Source organism: Rhinoderma darwinii, chromosome 3, assembly GCF_050947455.1.
Source record: "Rhinoderma darwinii isolate aRhiDar2 chromosome 3, aRhiDar2.hap1, whole genome shotgun sequence".
In the NCBI taxonomy this organism is placed as follows: Eukaryota; Metazoa; Chordata; class Amphibia; order Anura; family Rhinodermatidae; genus Rhinoderma; species Rhinoderma darwinii.
The window spans coordinates 339,548,696-339,567,195 of record NC_134689.1 but is presented as its reverse complement, the minus strand read 5'-3'; the positions used below and the strand labels follow the sequence as shown (position 1 = coordinate 339,567,195).

At 43.7% G+C, this 18,500-nt stretch overlaps 1 protein-coding gene across 1 annotated transcript in view; it reads right to left on the bottom strand.

The window, feature by feature from the left end:
- FAH (fumarylacetoacetate hydrolase) overlaps positions 1-13,110 on the bottom strand; it is a 70,950-nt gene extending 57,840 nt beyond the window's left edge. The window contains exons 1-3 of the mRNA XM_075858446.1: positions 12,960-13,110; positions 3,677-3,787; positions 1,752-1,873 (exon numbers count right to left, since the gene is read on the bottom strand). Of these exons, the coding sequence (XP_075714561.1) occupies positions 1,752-1,873; positions 3,677-3,787; positions 12,960-13,040 (314 nt within the window). The 5' untranslated portion in view covers positions 13,041-13,110. The remainder of the gene's footprint in view (positions 1-1,751; positions 1,874-3,676; positions 3,788-12,959) is intronic.
- Between the last annotated feature and the right edge of the window lie 5,390 nt (positions 13,111-18,500).

Below are 18,500 nucleotides of genomic sequence, written 5' to 3'. Positions count from 1 at the left end.
CTTGTGGAAATATTGCAGATTTTCAGTGGTTCATTCACTGCGGATATTTAGGCTGGTTCCACAGCGTAAATTTTAAGGCCTTATTCAGACGAACGTGTCCGTTTTGCTTTGCAAAGAAAACAAAAACGTATATCTGTTCCGTGTGGTGTCAATGTGCTTCTCATGTGGCATCAGTGTTCCTGGTTGTTTTTTTTTTCTTATCATTTCTTTACACATGTCATCCGTGTGCTGTCTGTGTTTTTCATCTAATTATTGACTTCAATGGGCGATGTGGTCCGCAAAAACTGACCAAAATAGGACATGCAGTGAGTTTCATGCAACGGACCCATCACTTACTAAATCACAGGGGGTTGCACTCCTATATTTCCACACTGTAGAACTGTTGTGCAAGGTTTGAAGAGATGACATATATAAAAAATGATGAATTCTTTTCACACACTTGATTGTTGAATCAGCAACCTGTAAATTCATGCGTCTCACGATGACATTATCCTCCCTGACCCTCAAATACGCATAACTGCACAATATTGATCACAGAAGGAGCAATCAAAATTTTTATATATTACATTTTTATGGATTTCACTTTATTATACCCAATCGTTTGGGGCCATCGATGCAAAAATTAATAATAATGCTGTTCTTTTACAGTCATATAGTGTGCAGAATCATATAGTTTATGCCTAGCTTAACACATCAATGCAATCTATTGCATGGCCATGTTCACACGACAGATTTTCACGCAGATTTCACGCAAAATCTCTGTGAAATCCGTGTCTCATAGTTTTTAATGGGAAATCCATGCTATAGTTCATACATTTTCTTTGCGGATTTCATGTGGAAACAACGTTGGGTAGCGGCACGCGGATTAGTCCCATTAATCAGGGCTAATCTACGCATGGATCCATGACAGATGAAGCAACAAATCCGTGTCAGAAATCCAAGAGCCAAAATTTTCTAGCAAATCCGTTCTGGAGAAATCCGTCATGTGTATAAAGCCTAAAAATGAGATATTCCTAAAATAATAATAAACCTGTGCATAACATGTGAAGTATACAACAACATATAGGATGACTCTTACTGTAATTGAGACATAACTGTACTTTTGTATATGGATTCTGGCAGAGTTGAGTTTATCAAATGTAGTATAGGTGAGTAGTCAAACGTAGTAGAGCTGAGTTTGTCGTTGTGCTTCCGGTTTAACATTGGACATCCAGTAAATAAACTGCATATAAACTCTTAGGCCTCATGCATATGGCAGAACCGTGCGCACAGAGCTATATAGTGCCTCTGTAATACTGCATCTGATGGAGCATGCTATGATTCGTTTTTGCAGGTTTTATATAGAATTCTTCAGGGGATAAAATTGTGTGTATACCTCTGTATGAAATTGGAGGCAAGCTGAAGAAAAGTAGTACCCCATAGACTTCTGTGGGTGCTATTTTATTGCTCTGTACAATTTGTAAGGAGCCGGAATACAGTAATGTGCACAAAGTCAGTGTTACATGGCAACAATGCAGCCCCAAACAGTATTATTAAAAAATCAGCTCGGCTACATCTGTAAAGCAATTTACATTGGCAGATAGAAACCATGGCTGTGTGGCTGTGAGACGTGAGGTAGAGCGGTCACCTATATGATTGAGGTGAGTAACCCTTAACATTGGGTAAACAGAGCTCCAGTGTGATTGATAGCAAAGTCATAAATGGATGCAGAGTACAACCGTACATAATAAACAGGACATGGCGGTACGCACCTGGCACGCAGCTCCTTGTTGTCTCTAAGTGTGGGCTCTGTTGCGGAAAACAGCTCTTGAAGGGTTTTCCGGGCCTCTCTCCATGCATTGCGCCCAAGGGCCATAAAACTATTGAGGGTTGGCTACAATAAAACACATACGTTTAAAACCGCATAACAATACTCACATCTTGCTATGGCCCAGTCATTAGTATGGCGACATAAGGGGAGCAGGATTAGATCGAGGGGTTACGTGATAATTTCTATAGGTGTTCCTCACATCACAGTATGATGCCACCGGAGACGAGACTCTGTTTATAGGTGCAGCCACACGTGTCGTACTTTCTTACTATTCAGTATTGTGAGCCATATAGCTCATTGTATTCTACTCTAGATTAAACCGGGTTTCTAGCGAGATATACAGTCCACTACACGGCATCCAATGTAGCATGCTGCGATTTTTTTTCTTTTTTGAGGACTTCATTTAAAAAAAAAAAAAAAGCCACCATGACTCTGTAGGAATGTATAACCACCATATTCTGCATATAGTACAATCAATGACACGCGGTAGACTTGCTTTAATGACCTATAATATCGTAGGCGTGGAAAATTTCTCTCTGCTCTAGTAGCACGAAATCAGAGGTTTCCAATAGCCATAACTCAAACGGGTTTACCAGTGAGAAGAAATTGATGGCCTATCATCAGGCTGAGCCATCAATCATATCTGATTAGTAAGGATCGGACTCTAGGCACCCCGCCGATCAGCTGTTGTGAAGGGGCCGCAGCTTCCCCTTTATTCCTGTCACTGCTCACTCATCGTCACAATTGTAGCTTGAATAGGAGAAGACTGTAAGGCCCCATGCACACGACCGTATTTTAATCTATCCGTAAATACGGATCTGTAGTCGTCCGTAACTTATCCATATATATGGTATCCGCAAATACGGTCCGTAATGCATCCGTATTTGATCCATATATCCGGACCCGTAAAAAAAAAAAAGGGAGGATGCAAACGATGTTACCAACATGTTGCATAGCAACGCTTCGGTAAATACGGACGGTTTACGGATGCACATCTGTAGCCGTCCGTATTTACAGAAGCACCCAAAGGCTTCTATGGGAGACTCCGTGCCGTAATTACGGAAAAGAATAGGACATGTTCTATCATTTTTGCAGCACGGACACCCATCAGTAAAAATACGGAAAGGTGTCCGTGGGCAATAGAAATGAATGGGTCCGTAATTATGGATGAAAAATGCGGTCATGTGCATGGGGCCTAAGGCATCCGTGCTCAGCGCTGCGTGACGCGATGTCACGCACCCTCCATAGTTGAGTCTATGGAGGGATGCGTGAAGCGCGAAAAGAACAGACATGTCCTATTTTCGCACGGACCCTTCACACGGTCCGTTGAAACAACGGCTGTGTGAACAGCCACATTGAATTACATAGGTCCGTGGGACGGCCGCTGTTTCAACGGCTGTCCCATGGACGTTTAACACGTTTGTGTAAATAAGGCATAATACTGTGATCCGCCGTTACAAGTTTATTAGGGCTTCATTATATGGAGCAGGTAGGGATTAAAGTGGAAGCAGCACTCGCACAAGCACCGAGGCCTTTTTTTTTAAAAAAACTGATCGGTAGGGTGCCGAGAGTTGGGCCCCCATCGATCAGATATTGGTGGCTTATCCCTAGGATAGGCCATCAATTATTTCTCACTGGAAAACCCTTTTGATAGCCTTCGGTGTTACTATACTATTTTCCTCTCTTAAGCTTTTAGAGACAATACAGTACACACACATTTAGATTGTGATTAACCCTCAAGAAGGGGGTCACACAAAAAAATAAGCCATAGTGATGTTTGCTTTATATCGCTATACTATACCATACTGAGGCATCAAATAAATAATGGGCTGCATGATACAGTAGACAGACAGATAGAAACAATACCTCATGAAATACATCTTGTTTTCCTGACAAGAAAGGGCCCTTGAATAAGTGCCTGATGACACTCAGATCCAGGATTTGGTCCCCAATAGCCACTCCAATCCTATGTCTTGGCTGTTAAAATAAAAAAGAACAGAAAAAAAACATGTTTTTATTTTCTATTTCTTTTTAATGTTTGTCTGTCAAGTCTAAAATTTGCTGACAGGCTCAGGGACAGATCTAAGCAGGTGGCAGTAACTCCTCAGGTGGCAGTAATGTCGGCCATATTCTTGGTCACCCAGCATTCCCAGAAACCGATATAACAATAAAAGACTAATATATATATATATATATATATATATATATATATATATATATATATAGTAGAGGAAAACACAGCACTCAATGCAAACTGAACATCAGGCCATGTGCACGTTACCAGTGGAAGGACGAATCAATTCCTTAGGTTAGAATACCAAAAGACAAAAGAGCAAGTAACAGCACCAGGACTTCAGTGTTGGGGAGATGTTGGTTTATTCACCACCAGGTGGAAGAGTGAGCAACGTTTCGGTTCACACCTGAACCTTTCTCAAGCTTGAGAAAGGTTCAGGTGTGAACCGAAACGTTGCTCACTCTTCCACCTGGTGGTGAATAAACCAACATCTCCCCAACGCTGAAGTCCTGGTGCTGTTACTTGCTCTTTTGTCTTTTGGTATATATATATATATATATATATATATATATATATATATATACACAGTGAAGAAAATAAGTATTTGATCCCTTGCTGATTTTGTAAGTTTGCCCACTGTCAAAGACATGAACAGTCTAGAATTTTTAGGCTAGGTTAATTTTACCAGTGAAAGATAGATTATATCTAAAAAAAAAAATCACATAGTCAAAATTATATATATTTATTTGCATTGTGCACAGAGAAATAAGTATTTGACCCCCTACCAACCATTAAGAGTTCAGCCTCCTCCAGATCAGTTACACTCTCCAAATCAACTTGGTGCCTGCATTAAAGACAGCTGTCTTAAATGGTCACCTGTATAAAAGACTCCTGTCCACAGACTCAATTAATCAGTCTGACTCTAACCTCTACAACATGGGCAAGACCAAAGAGCTTTCTAAGGATGTCAGGGACAAGATCATAGACCTGCACAAGGCTGGAATGGGCTACAAAACCATAAGTAAGACGCTGGGTGAGAAGGAGACAACTGTTGGTGCAATAGTAAGAAAATGGAAGACATACAAAATGACTGTCAATCGACATCGATCTGGGGCTCCATGTAAAATCTCACCTCGTGGGGTATCCTTGATCCTGAGGAAGGTGAGAGCTCAGCCGAAAACTACACGGGGGGAACTTGTTAATGATCTCAAGGCAGCTGGGACCACAGTCACCAAGAAAACCATTGGCAACACATTACGCCGTAATGGATGAAAATCCTGCAGTGCCCGCAAGGTCCCCCTGGTCAAGAAGGCACATGTACAGGCCGGTCTGAAGTTTGCAAATGAACATCTGGATGATTCTGAGAGTGATTGGGAGAAGGTGCTGTGGTCAGATGAGACTAAAATTGAGCTCTTTGGCATTAACTCAACTCGCCGTGTTTGGAGGAAGAGAAATGCTGCCTATGACCCAAAGAACACCGTCCCCACTGTCAAGCATGGAGGTGGAAACATTATGTTTTGGGGGTGTTTCTCTGCTAAGGGCACAGGACTACTTCACCGCATCAATGGGAGAATGGATGGAGCCATGTACCGTCAAATCCTGAGTGACTACCTCCTTCCCTCCACCAGGACATTAAAAATGGCTCGTGGCTGAGTCTTCCAGCACGACAATGACCCGAAACATACAGCCAAGGCAACAAAGGAGTGGCTCAAAAAGAAGCACATTAAGGTCATGGAGTGGCCTAGCCAGTCTCCAGACCTTAATCCCATCGAAAACTTATGGAGGGAGCTGAAGATCCGAGTTGCCAAGCGACAGCCTCGAAATGTTAATGATTTACAGATGATCTGCAAAGAGGAGTGGGCCAAAATTCCATCTAACATGTGTGCAAACCTCATCATCAACTACAAAAAACGTCTGACTGCTGTGCTTGCCAACAAGGGTTTTGCCACCAAGTATTAAGTCTTGTTTGCCAAAGGGATCAAATACTTATTTCTCTGTGCACAATGCAAATAAATATATAATTTTGACAATGTGATTTTCTTTTTTTTTTTTTTTATATCAACTATCTCTCACTGGTAAAATTAACCTAGCCTAAAAATTCTAGACTGTTCATGTCTTTGACAGTGGGCAAACTTACAAAATCAGCAAGGGATGAAATACTTATTTCCTTCACTGTGTATATATGTATATATGTATATATGGTCAACTCATAGACTTTACAATAATACACTCCAGGTTTATTTCTTCTAGGGTCACGTGTGTTTCATAGTGAAGACATCTGAGGCCACAAGACGATTTCATATCAGCAGTTTATTTAATTGAATCTATGACTGTAATTTTTTTTTATTTCACCTCCACAGTCATTCTACCGCAGCAGTAATACAACTGTGCTGTAAAAAAACAAAACAAAACTATTTTCCCCATTCATATATGACCTATTATTATAAGGGGTGTTAGGAAGATTGAACCTATCAGAGCTTAAGTGGGTGCAAATAACTTTATAATGTATGAATTTATAGTATGTATGTATATAGTCTAGATTCCTGGGTCGAACGTAGACAGCGTAGGGCCCCTATGCAGAAAAAATATGTACTGTCCCCCTTTTTTTGTAAACCCGCACCCTAATTCACCAGTAATAATTACGCATGGCGGAACAGCCCCATTTGCCTATGGGGCACCTTTGCAGCTGCACATATGACATGTGTATACATCATGTGTGTGTATATGTGTATGTATGTGTATATATACACTACCGTTCAAAATTTTGGGGTCACCCAGACAATTTTGTGTTTTCCATGAAAACTCACACTTATATTTATCAAATGAGTTGCAAAATGACTAGAAAATATAGTCAAGACATTGACAAGGTTAGAAATAATGATTTTTATTTCAAATAATAATTTTCTCCTTCAAACTTTGCATTCGTTAAAGAATGCTCCATTTGCAGCAATTACAGCATTGCAGACCTTTGGCATTCTAGCTGTTAATTTGCTGAGGTAATCGGGAGAAATTTCTCCCCATGCTTCCAGAAGCCCCTCCCACAAGTTGGATTGGCTTGATGGGCACTTCTTGCTTACCATACGGTCAAGCTGCTCCCACAACAGCTCTATGGGGTTGAGATCTGGTGACTGCGCTGGCCACTCCATTACAGATAGAATACCAGCTGCCTGCTTCTTCCCTAAATAGTTCTTGCATAATTTGGAGGTGTGCTTTGGGTCATTGTCCTGTTGTAGGATGAAATTGGCTCCAATCAAGCGCTGTCCACAGGGTATGGCATGGCGTTGCAAAATGGAGTGATAGCCTTCCTTATTCAAAATTCCTTTTACCTTCTACAAATCTCCCACTTTACCAGCACCAAAGCAACTCCAGACCATCACATTACCTCCACCATGCTTGACAGATGGCGTCAGGCACTCTTCCAGCATCTTTTCAGTTGTTCTGCGTCTCACAAATGTTCTTCTGTGTGATCCAAACACCTCAAACTTCGATTCGTCTGTCCATAACACTTTTTTCCAATCTTCCTCTGTCCAATGTCTGTGTGCTTTTGCCCATATTAATCTTTTCCTTTTATTAGCCAGTCTCAGATATGGCTTTTTCTTTGCCACTCTGCCCTGAAGGCTAGCATCCCGGAGTCGCCTCTTCACTGTAGACGGTGACACTCGCGTTTTGTGGGTACTGTTTAATGAAGCTGCCAGTTGAGGACCTGTGAGGCGTCTATTTCTCAAACTAGAGAGTGTAATGTACTTGTCTTGTTGCTCAGTTGTGCAGCGCGGCCTCCCACTTCTCTTTCTACACTGGTTAGAGCCTGTTTGTGCTGTCCTCTGAAGGGAGTAGTACACACTGTTGTAGGAAATCTTCAGTTTCTTGGCAATTTCTCGCATGGAATAGCCTTCATTTCTAAGAACAAGAATAGACTGTCGAGTTTCACATGAAAGTTCTCTTTTTCTAGCCATTTTGAGAGTTTAATCGAACCCACAATTGTAATGCTCCAGATTCTCAACTAGCTCAAAGGAAGGTCAGTTTTATAGCTCCTCTAAACAGCAAAACGGTTTACAGCGGTGCTAACATAATTGCACAAGGGTTTTCAAGTGTTTTCTAATCAGCCATTAGCCTTCTAACACAGTTAGCAAACACAATGTACTATTAGAACACTGGAGTGATGGTTGCTGGAAATGGGCCTCTATACACCTATGTAGATATTTCATTAAAAACCAGACGTTTGCAGCTAGAATAGTCATTTAGCACATTAACAATGTATAGAGTGTATTTCTGATTAATTTAATGTTATCTTCATTGAAAAAAACTGTGCTTTTCTTTCAAAAATAAGGAAATTTCTAAGTGACCCTAAACTTTTGAACGGTAGTGTGTGTGTGTGTGTGTGTGTGTGTATATATATATATATATATATATATATATATATATATATATATATATATATATATAACCTTCAGCCATAACATTATAAACGACTTGCCTGTTATTGTGTAGGTCCCTCTGAAGCTACTGAGGCTGTGTTCACATCAGCGGTTCTTTCTGTTAAGGGGTTGCGTCGGAAATCCTCAACAGAAACACTACGTTGATGTGAACAGGCCCTAAAACGGCTTTGACCCCACTAGACCTCTGAAAGTGTCCTGTGGTGTCTGGCGCCAAGACATTAGCAACAGATCCTGTAAGTTGCGAGGTGAGGCCTCCATTGTTTGGATTTGTTTATCCAGCACATCCACAGATGCTCGATCGGATTGAAATCTGGGGAATTTGGAGGACAAGTCAACACCTTGTCATGTTCCTCAAACCATGAAGGGGTGTACTTGGTCTGCAACAATGTTTAGGTAGGTGAAATAGATCACAGTAACATCCAGATGAACGCCAGGGCCAAGGTTTCTCAGCAGAACTTGCCCATAGCATCCCACTGCCTCCGACGGGTTGCTTTCTTCCTTTATAGTGGATCCTGGTGCCATTTCTTATGTAAGTAAGCGACGCAAATGGACCCAACCAAAGGGTGTAAATAGAAAATGTGAGTCACCAGACCAGGACACTTTCATCAAAAATGCTTTATAATCAAGTTATAATGCTCACGTGTCTATTGTAGGTTCTTTTCTGTGGCGGAACTATTGACCAGTCTTCGGCTACTATTCAGCTCCAAACAAATTAAGCTGTGATACTCTGCATGTTCTGACACCTTTCTAACACAGCCAGCAGTAAGTTTTTCAGCAATTTGGGCTACAGGAGCTCTTCTGTGGGATCGGACTAGGCAGGCTAGTCTTTGTGCCTTTACAAGCCCTGGGCGCCCATGACTCTGTCAACGGTTCAACTGTTGTCCTTCATTGCACCACTTGTTGTAGATGCTAACCAATGCATACTGGGAACACCCCTCTAGACCTGCCGTTTTGGAGATGCTCTGACTCGTCTAGCCATTACATTTTGGCCCTTGTCAGAGTTGCTCAGATCCGTACACTCGGGGTCGGCATTTGGGGTGAGCAACCTGTGCCATCGCACAGGGCGCATCACTCCAGCAGGTGGAAGGGGGCGCTGTGCTGGCTCCCTTCCCCTGCTTGTGTTTCTGAAGTGCCCGGGCTCCTGCTGCTGCCTTTCCGCCCGGGCACTCCTTCTGACGTAACTACCACTGTAACAGCCATAGCGGCTGCTACGGGGCCCCGCCGGCACGGACCCTCATGTCCGGTGGTAGCGCTAGCAGCTGCTATGGCTGCTACAGCGGTAGCGACTCTACATTCAATACCATCTGCGTCCTTAGGACACAGATTCTATTGAAAACTATGGCAGAGCAGTAAGGTACCTCCCTGCTCTGCCATTTACTAGGCTACAGGCCACGTTTGGCCTGCAGACTATCAGGCGCAGGGACAGGATCTCTGCGCAGGCAGGCATGATGACGTCACTGGATCACGCCGGCCTACACAAGGATCCCATCAGCGTGGTGAAGCAGCTCCATCCGTTGTGGGAACAGGGCCTAGGTGAGTAAAAATTTGTTGTCTTATTTGTTTAGGGGTCACTATGTACAAGGGGGAGGTGGGGAGCTTTATGGCACTGTCTACAAGGGGAAGGTGGGGGGCTGTATGTTGCTACCTACAGGGGGGAAGTGGGTGGCTGTATGGCACGGTCTACAAGGGGAAGGTGTGGGCTGTATGGCATTATCTACAAGGGGGGGTGGGGTGGCTGTATGGCGCTATCTACAGGGGGGCTGTATGGCAATCTACAGGGGGCTGTATGGCAGAATCTACAGGGAGGCACTATCTACAAGGGGGGCTGTGTGTGGAGGGGTGACATTGTACTGTGTGGGGGCAACTAAGGGGACATTATACTTTGAAGGGGCACTACAGAGGGCAATATACTGTGTGTGGCACTTAGGGGGCATTATACTGTGTAGGCACACTTAGAGGACAAAATACTGTGTCCTGAAAGGGGTTATAATATATAATATTATTATTATTATTATACTGTGGGGCACTAAAGGGGCATTATACCGTGTGGGGGGCACTAAAGGGTGCATTATACTGTGTGGGGCCCTATAAAGTGCATTATACTGTGTGGGGGCACTAAAAAGAGCATTATACTGTGGGGTGGCATCATACTTTTTTATGGGGCATTTTTCTATGATGGGGTGGTGCGCCGAAAGATCGTTTCGTACAGGGCGCCATCTATCCTAAGGCCGGCCCTGCTTATACTTGCCCATTTTTTCAGCTTTCAACACATTAACTTCAAGAGGCAGCATGGTGGCTCTATCGCTTTGCAGCGCTGGGGTCCTGGGCTTGAATCCAACCAAGGACAACATTTGCAATGGAATTTGTATATTCTCCCTGTGTTTGTGTGGGTTTCCTCTGGCAACTCTGGTTTCCTCCCACACCCCAAAAAAGCATACAATAGGGAATTTAGATTGTAAGCCCCAATAGGGAGAGTAAGTAAATACAACCTCTGTACAACGCTGTGGAATATGTGGTGCTATATAAGTAACAGAAATAAATAAAATAATAAGAATTGACTGTTCATTTTCTTCCAAATGTATCCCACCCCTTGACAGATGCAATTGTAACAAGATAATTGTAAATGTAGCATATCTGTGTATGTAATTCGCAAGGACATTGTATACATACGTTTTATATATGTAATTGCTGCCTGTTCTGCTGTTTTTCCTGACATTATAGGTATTGGAGTGCCCTCTAGTGGTCTTAAATAAAAATAAGACACTTTGTGACAATTTAAGTCATTTTCTACCTTGCTCACTCCAGTAAAACACAAAAGAAAAAACATGGACAGGTTTTCACTGTTAGGTTGATTTATGAAGATTTCTTGTATCAAATGTAAAGTCCAAATAGAGAAAACAAATTTCCCTTTTACAACGAAGTGATCAAATCTATTTTAGGGTGTATTTACAAGGGCTGGTAGTGTTCCACGTGGTTTTTAATGCACAACATACTACCGACCTGTGTGAATACACTATAAATGTGCACGTGGTTGGGGTGGGCTAAAGACACAAATCAGCGCATATTGTTAGTGTGTCAACAATATTTTGTTTAGGAAATTATATGTTCCTTTATTTAAAATGAATTGTTGGTAAAGGTCTTTTTCCTCTGAGCTTTATCATTTTCAAGTGTAGTGGTTCTTTGTAGTTCCAGGACTTCCTTGGGACTTCTAAGATTTTGCTGATGGAGTCCAGGTCCTGCAGCCATAATATGGACTGAGATGCGGCCTAGGTCCAAAGGCCTCATATAAATTTCTGTCCGCAATACGGTATTTATTGCAGTCCATACTGATAACATACCTCCCAACCGTCCTGAATTCAGTGGGACAGTTCCAGATTTCAGGCGGTGTCCCGGGTGCCGGTGGTATGTCCCGGACTCCCGGTGTCAACTGTATCTGCGTCCTCCGGACGCAGATACAGTTGAAGCCAATGCTGAAAAAGGGAACCTTCAGCTCCCTGCTTCAGCGTTAGTACAGAGGACTCCCTGGGCACGTCGCTACTTTAAGCTCTAGGAGCGGAATCCCAAGCCATAGCGTCGGCAACACTTTGGCCGGGGATTCTGCTACAGGAGGAGCCACTAATGTCACTGTCCATATATGGCCGGTAATTCTGCTTCAAGAGGTAATCCCTGACGTCACTGTCCATATATGGACAGTGACGTTAGTGGCTCCTCTTGTAGCAGAATCCCCAACCAGAATGTTGCTAATGCTATGGCTTGGGATTAGCTATAGCTATGGGGGCATTCTGCTGTATGGGGGAATCTATGGGACATTATATTGTATGTGGCAGCTGTGGGGGCATTATACTGTATGGGGGCAGCTATGGCAACATTATACTGCATGGGTCAGCTATGGGGGGCATTATACTGTATGGGACAGCTATGAGGCATTTACTGTAGGGAGGCAGCTATGGGGGCATTATAATGAATGGGGAGCATCTGTGTGGGCATTATACTGTATGGGTGCATCTATGTGGGCATTATATTGTATAAGGGCATTATACTGTGTGGAGGTAGCTGTTTGGCATTATACTGTGTGGAGGTAGCTGTTTGGCATTATACTGTGTGGGAGGTAGTATGGGAGCATGATACTTTGTGGGCTGAAGTGGGTGTGTATGGGTGGGATTAGGAGTGTGGCTTAAAAGGTTGTCCCTCATTGCGATACTTTTAAGTTGGGAGGTATGCTGACAAGGTGCGTGTGGGATAATGTCTGTCAACAATGCCTCCACAGAACAGCATTACTCCATATTCTACACATATTCCATACAGACAGCATACGGAAACAAAATACAAAGGTGTGAATGAGGTCTTACTATCAGAATCTTTTAGCAGGAGTAATTTGAAGCTACAGCGAAGAAGATCTGAGCACATCATATTCCCTGTATCTTCCCTGGTGCACTTCAGCAGTCTGTAGCCTGAAGGCCATAAGCAGACTACAAACTTTCAGAAACCTCAGCGTACAGTTTGCTGACAGTCTCCAGGTGCAGCTACAGGTCATACATTTCTTCATGGCTTATCTTGAGTTAATGAACGTACATTGGGCAATTGCATATCAGGCAATTCCCTAACATTTGTTATTTCATGTTCGTATGATACTAGCGAAATTCTGAATATTATCACTGCAAAAACAGTTATTAAAATAATAATAATCATCAATACCAACCTCCTCTTCTGTAGAGAAAATCCCATACGGCAAATTCTGGATGGGAAAATCAGAGTCTGGGTCTACAGGGATGAAAGACATTGTAAGCACAGACAGGAAAGTGGCCCCAGGTTTTGTATGATCTTCATATGACTCCAGATGTGTCAGGAGGAGGGAGGCTCAGGCCTTGTGTACTTCCTCCTCCTTACTAACCAATCCTGCATAGAGGAGCTACTACACCCACCGGAATGTCACTAATCAAAACCAGGGTCAGGATGACTCAGCCTGTTCCTCAGAGCAAAGTTCAAAGACTATTCCCAAATTTGACAGCAGCCTGTTCTCCGGTCTGTGCAGATGCAAGACACAAAGACATCAAATCTGAGCTCATCTCGGGTATTTGCACATATATTAAGCTCAGAGCTGTGCATTTACGTGTTTTCAATTATATATTAAAAAAAAAAAAACAGTATGCGGGCTCACACAATTTGATCAAAATATGCACTAAGAACCTCAAATTTCTAAGTAAAGTGAACCTAGCAGTAATGCAAAATTATCGAAATAAAGTGAATCTGGTGGTCTTCGCGCTCGCAGAGTGCTGCTGCAATGTTTTTTATATGTATTGTTTGCAGTCACAGCGTACGTGACATTTATCTTATTTTGTTAGGAGGTGCTGACCAACTGTTTTGTGTTTCTATGTTATATCGCGTACTACAATGCCACACAGATGCACATTATGGCGACACACGGAGTCCCTTTTAGCTGCAAATGCCAAAAGTAGGTTTGTACAGAGGCGTAGCTAGCGGTGGGGGGGGCAGTGGGTGATGACTCCGGGCCCACTGAGATAGTGTGGCCCATGGCCGGTCTTCCAGCGGTGGCATGTCCCTGTTTCAACCTTATCTGTGTCCTCAGGACACAGATACAGTTGAATCCAATGCTAGAGAAGGGAGCTGACGGCTCCTTGCTCCAGCATTCGCTATGTAATGCCAGCCGTGAGCAGCTAGGCGCAGACAGGCTTAATATAGTGACATCATCGCGCCTGTCTGCTCCCAGCCACACACTGCACAGACCGGATCAGCAGACTGATCTCCTCCACTCATCGTGGGAACAGTGATAGGTATTTATTTTATTTTTTATTAGGCACTATGGGGGCATTATACTGGATATGGGGGTAATACACTGTATGGGGCAGCTATGGGGGTATTATACTGTGTGGGGGCAGCTATGGGACATTTTACTGTATGGGGCAGCTATGGGGGCATTATACTGTATGAGGGCAGCTATGAGGGCATTATAATGTATAGGGGCAGCTATGGGGGATTATACTGTATGGGGCAGCTAAGGGGGCATTATACTCTGTGGGGGCAGCTATGGGCCATTATACTGTATGTGGGAAGCTATGGGCCATTATATTGTGTGGAGGAAGCTATGGGGCATAATACTGTATGGGAGGCACAATGGGGGCATTATACTGTTTGGGGGCATTATACAGTGTGGGAGGCACTATGGGGGGCATTTTACTGTGTGGTAGGCACTATACTTTCTGAGGACAGCTATAGAGGCATTATACTGTGGGGGGCAACATACTGTATGGGGGGCACTAAGGTGTCATTATACTGTGTGGGGGCAGCTTTAGGGGCATTATACTGTGTGGGGCAGATTTAGGGGCATTATACTGTGTGGGGCAGCTTTAGGGGCATTATACTGTGTGGGGCAGCTTTAGGGGCATTATACTGTGTGGGGGCAGCTATAGGGGCATTATACTGTGTGGGGGCAGCTATAGGGGCATTATACTGTGCGGGAGGCACTATAGGGGCATTAGGCTGTGTGGTAGGCACTAGGAGGGCATCATACTTTCTGAGGACAGCTATAGAGGCATTATACTGTGTGGGGGCACTAAGGTGTCATTATACTGTTTTAGGGAAGCTTTAGGGGCATTATACTGTGTTGGGCAGCTTTAAGGGCATTATACTGTGTGGGGGCAGCTATAGGGGCATTATCCTGTGGGGCAGCTATAGGGGCACTATCCTGTGTGGGGCAGCTATAAGGGCATTACACGGTGTGGGGGACACTAAGGGGTAATTATACTGTGTGGGGGCAGCTATGTGGGCATTATTCTATTTGGAGGAAGCATTAGGGGGTCATTATACTGCCCAATGTCCCACCTCCCGTTCTAAACCCCTATCTTTCTATAAAATAGTGTGATTTTGATGTGTCCATCTATTTCATTTGTGACAAAGCTATTATTATGCAGTGCCAAATACAAAATGTGTGCAATTTCACTGCTATGTACATGCAGCTTTCCATTTTTTTTTATCTTTCCCCCTGACCCCCACCCCCCAACTTTGGTTCAGGACAAGTCTGACATGTACATCCCTGTGTTCCAGCGGACTGGAGGGTCCTGAAGTACCTTCAAATTCCACACATTTCAAACAGACTAAGGCCCCATGCACACGGCCGTAATTTTGATCCGAAATTACAGACGGTAATTGCAGATCAAAGAACGGACCTATTCATTTATATTGCCCACTGACACCTTCCCGTTTATTGGGAATATATAATGGGAGCACTGCCTGCAAATGTGGGTGTCTGTCCGCTGCCGGCCGTAGTCGCAATGATGACCCGGTATTACGGCTATGGCCGGCCGCAGACAGTCACTCGCTGTGTCATAAAGTATGGCATCACGGTCAGTAAAATAAAAAAATAGGACGTGTCCTATTTTTTGCGGGTCATTTCTATGAAATATACGTACAGTTAGGCCTCATGCACACGACCATAGCCATGTGCACGGCTGTGATTTTCGGGTCTGCCGGGGGCGGAGTCACCCGTGAGCCACCCACAAATCGCGGGCCGTGCACATGGCCGCTGCCATTATTTGCTATGAGCCTGGACCGCAGAACACTGCCATAATAAGACATGTCCGTTCTTTCTGCGGTCCGGGCTCCTGGGCCATGCATGGACCGTGGAAACCATGGTCGTGTGCATGGTCCCATAGGAATGAATGGGGCCGCAATTCTCCCGTGGATTTTCGGGGGAATTGCGGCCGCAAAAGCACTTTTGTGTGCATGGGACCTAAGGTCCAGAATTATTTGGACAGTGACACAATCTTCATGATTTGGGCTCTTCATGCCACCACATTGACTTTCAAATGAAACAACTGAGATTAATTAAACCTGAAGGTCTACACATCAATTGCAAGGGGTTGAACAAAAATATCCTATGAAACGTTTAGGAATTGCAACCATTTTTCTACCCAGCCTCCTCATTTCAGGGGCTCAAAAGTAATTGGACAAATTAACATTACCATAAATAAAATGTATTTTTTTTAATACTTTGTAGGGAATCCTTTGCAGGCAATGACTGCCTGAAGTCTGGAACCCATGGACATCACCAAACGCTGGGTTTCCTCCTTTGTGATGCTTTGCCCGGCCTTTACTGCAGCTGTCTTCAGTTGTTGCTTGTTTGTGGGTCTTTATGCCTTAAGTTTTGTCTTAACCCCTTAGGGTATGTTCACACGATGAGAGGCATTTACGTGTGAAAAGACAGACTGTTTACAGCTGCCTCGTTGCACACGTAAATGCTCCTCCTTGTAATTTACGAGGCGTCTGTGACGCTCGTAAATCTTGAGCTGTTCTTCATTGAGTTCAATGAAGAACGGCTCAAATTACGTTGCAAAGAGTCGAGGCAGTCAATTTACGCGTTGTCGTTTGACAGCTGTCAAACGACGACGCGTAAATTACAGGTCGTCTGCACAATACGTCGGCAAACCCATTCAAATGAATGGGCAGATGTTTGCCGACGTATTGTAGCCCTATTTTCAGGCGTAAAACGAGGCATAATACGCCTCGTTTACGCCTGAAAATAGGTCGTGTGAACCCAGCCTTAAGGACGAGGCCTAGTTTGAGCATTAAGGCTCAGAGCCCATTTTTCATTTCTGACATATTTCACTTTATGTGGTAATAACGTCGGAATGCTTAAACCTATCCAAGCGATTCTGAGATTATTTTCTCGTGTCACATTGGGCTTTATGTTAGTGGTAAAATTTGGACGATATATTCAGTGTTTATTGGTGAAAAATTGCAAAACTTAGAGAAAATTTATAAAAAATAGCATTTTTCAGAATTTAAATAATTACTAGTTCACATTTCCCATATGTCTACTTTAGATTGGCATAGTTTTTTGAACATTCTTTTATTTTTCTTGGACGTTACAAGGCTTAGAACATAAACAGCAATTTCTCATATTTTTAAGAAAATGTTTTTAAGGTACCTGTTCGGTTCCGAAGTGGCTTTGAGGGGCCTATGTATTAGAAACCCCCATAAAACACCCCATTTTGAAAACTAGACCCCGCAAAGTATTCAAAACAGCATTTAGAAAGTTTATTTAACCCTTCAGGCATTTCACAGAAATTAAAGAAAAGTAGAGGTGAAATTTGCAAATTTAATTTTTTTTGCTGAATTTCAATTGTATTCAATTTTTTTCTGTAACACAGAAGGTTTTACCAGAGAAACACTACTATATATGTATTGTCCAGATTCTGCAGTTTTTAGAAATGTCCCACATGTGTCTCTAGTGTGCTCGTGGACTGAAACACAAGCCTCGGCAGCAAAGAAGCACCTAGTGCATTTTGAGGCCTCTTTTTTATTACCGTGTAAGGGCATGACCACACGTGGCGGATTTCCTCCGCAACTGTCCGCATCAATGCCGCACAGAATCTGCGTTGCAGATTCTGCTGCGGATCTGCACAAAATGTGCAGTAAATTGATGCGGACTAGCTGCTGCGGACTGCGGGAAAAGTGCTTCCCTTCTCCCTATCAGTGCAGGATAGAGAGAAGGGACAGCACTTTCCCTAGTGAAAGTAAAAGAATTTCATACTTACCGGCCGTTGTCTTGGTGACGCGTCCCTCTTTCGGCATCCAGCCCGACCTCCCTGGATGACGCGCCAGTCCATGTGACCGCTGCAGCCTGTGCTTGGCCTGTGATTGGCTGCAGCCGTCACTTAGACTGAAACGTCATCCTGGGAGGCCGGACTGGAGACAGAAGCAGGGAGTTCTCGGTAAGTATGAACTTATATTTTTTTACAGGTTGCTGTATATTGTGATCGGTAGTCACTGTCCAGGGTGCAGAAACAGTTACTGCCGATCGCTTAACTCTTTCAGCACCCTGGACAGTGACTATTTACAGACGTCTCCTAGCAACGCTCCCGTCATTACGGGAGCCCCATTGACTTCCTCAGTCTGGCTGTAGACCTAGAAATACATAGGTCCAGCCAGAATGAAGAAATGTCATGGCAAAAAAGCAAGACGCATCCGCAGCACACATGACATGTGCATGACAGCTGCGGACTTCATTGCGGAACTTAGAATCTCCATTGAAGTCAATGGAGAAATTCCGCCATGAGTCCGCCACTGCTCCGCAACAGACAGAGCATGCTGCGGACACCAAATTCCGCTCCGCAGCCTATGCTCCGCAGCGGAATGTTACGCATCGTCTAAACGAACACTTCTAAATAGAAGTGGAAGTCAATGCAGAAACGGCTCCGCTGCGGATTAACGCTGCGGAGTG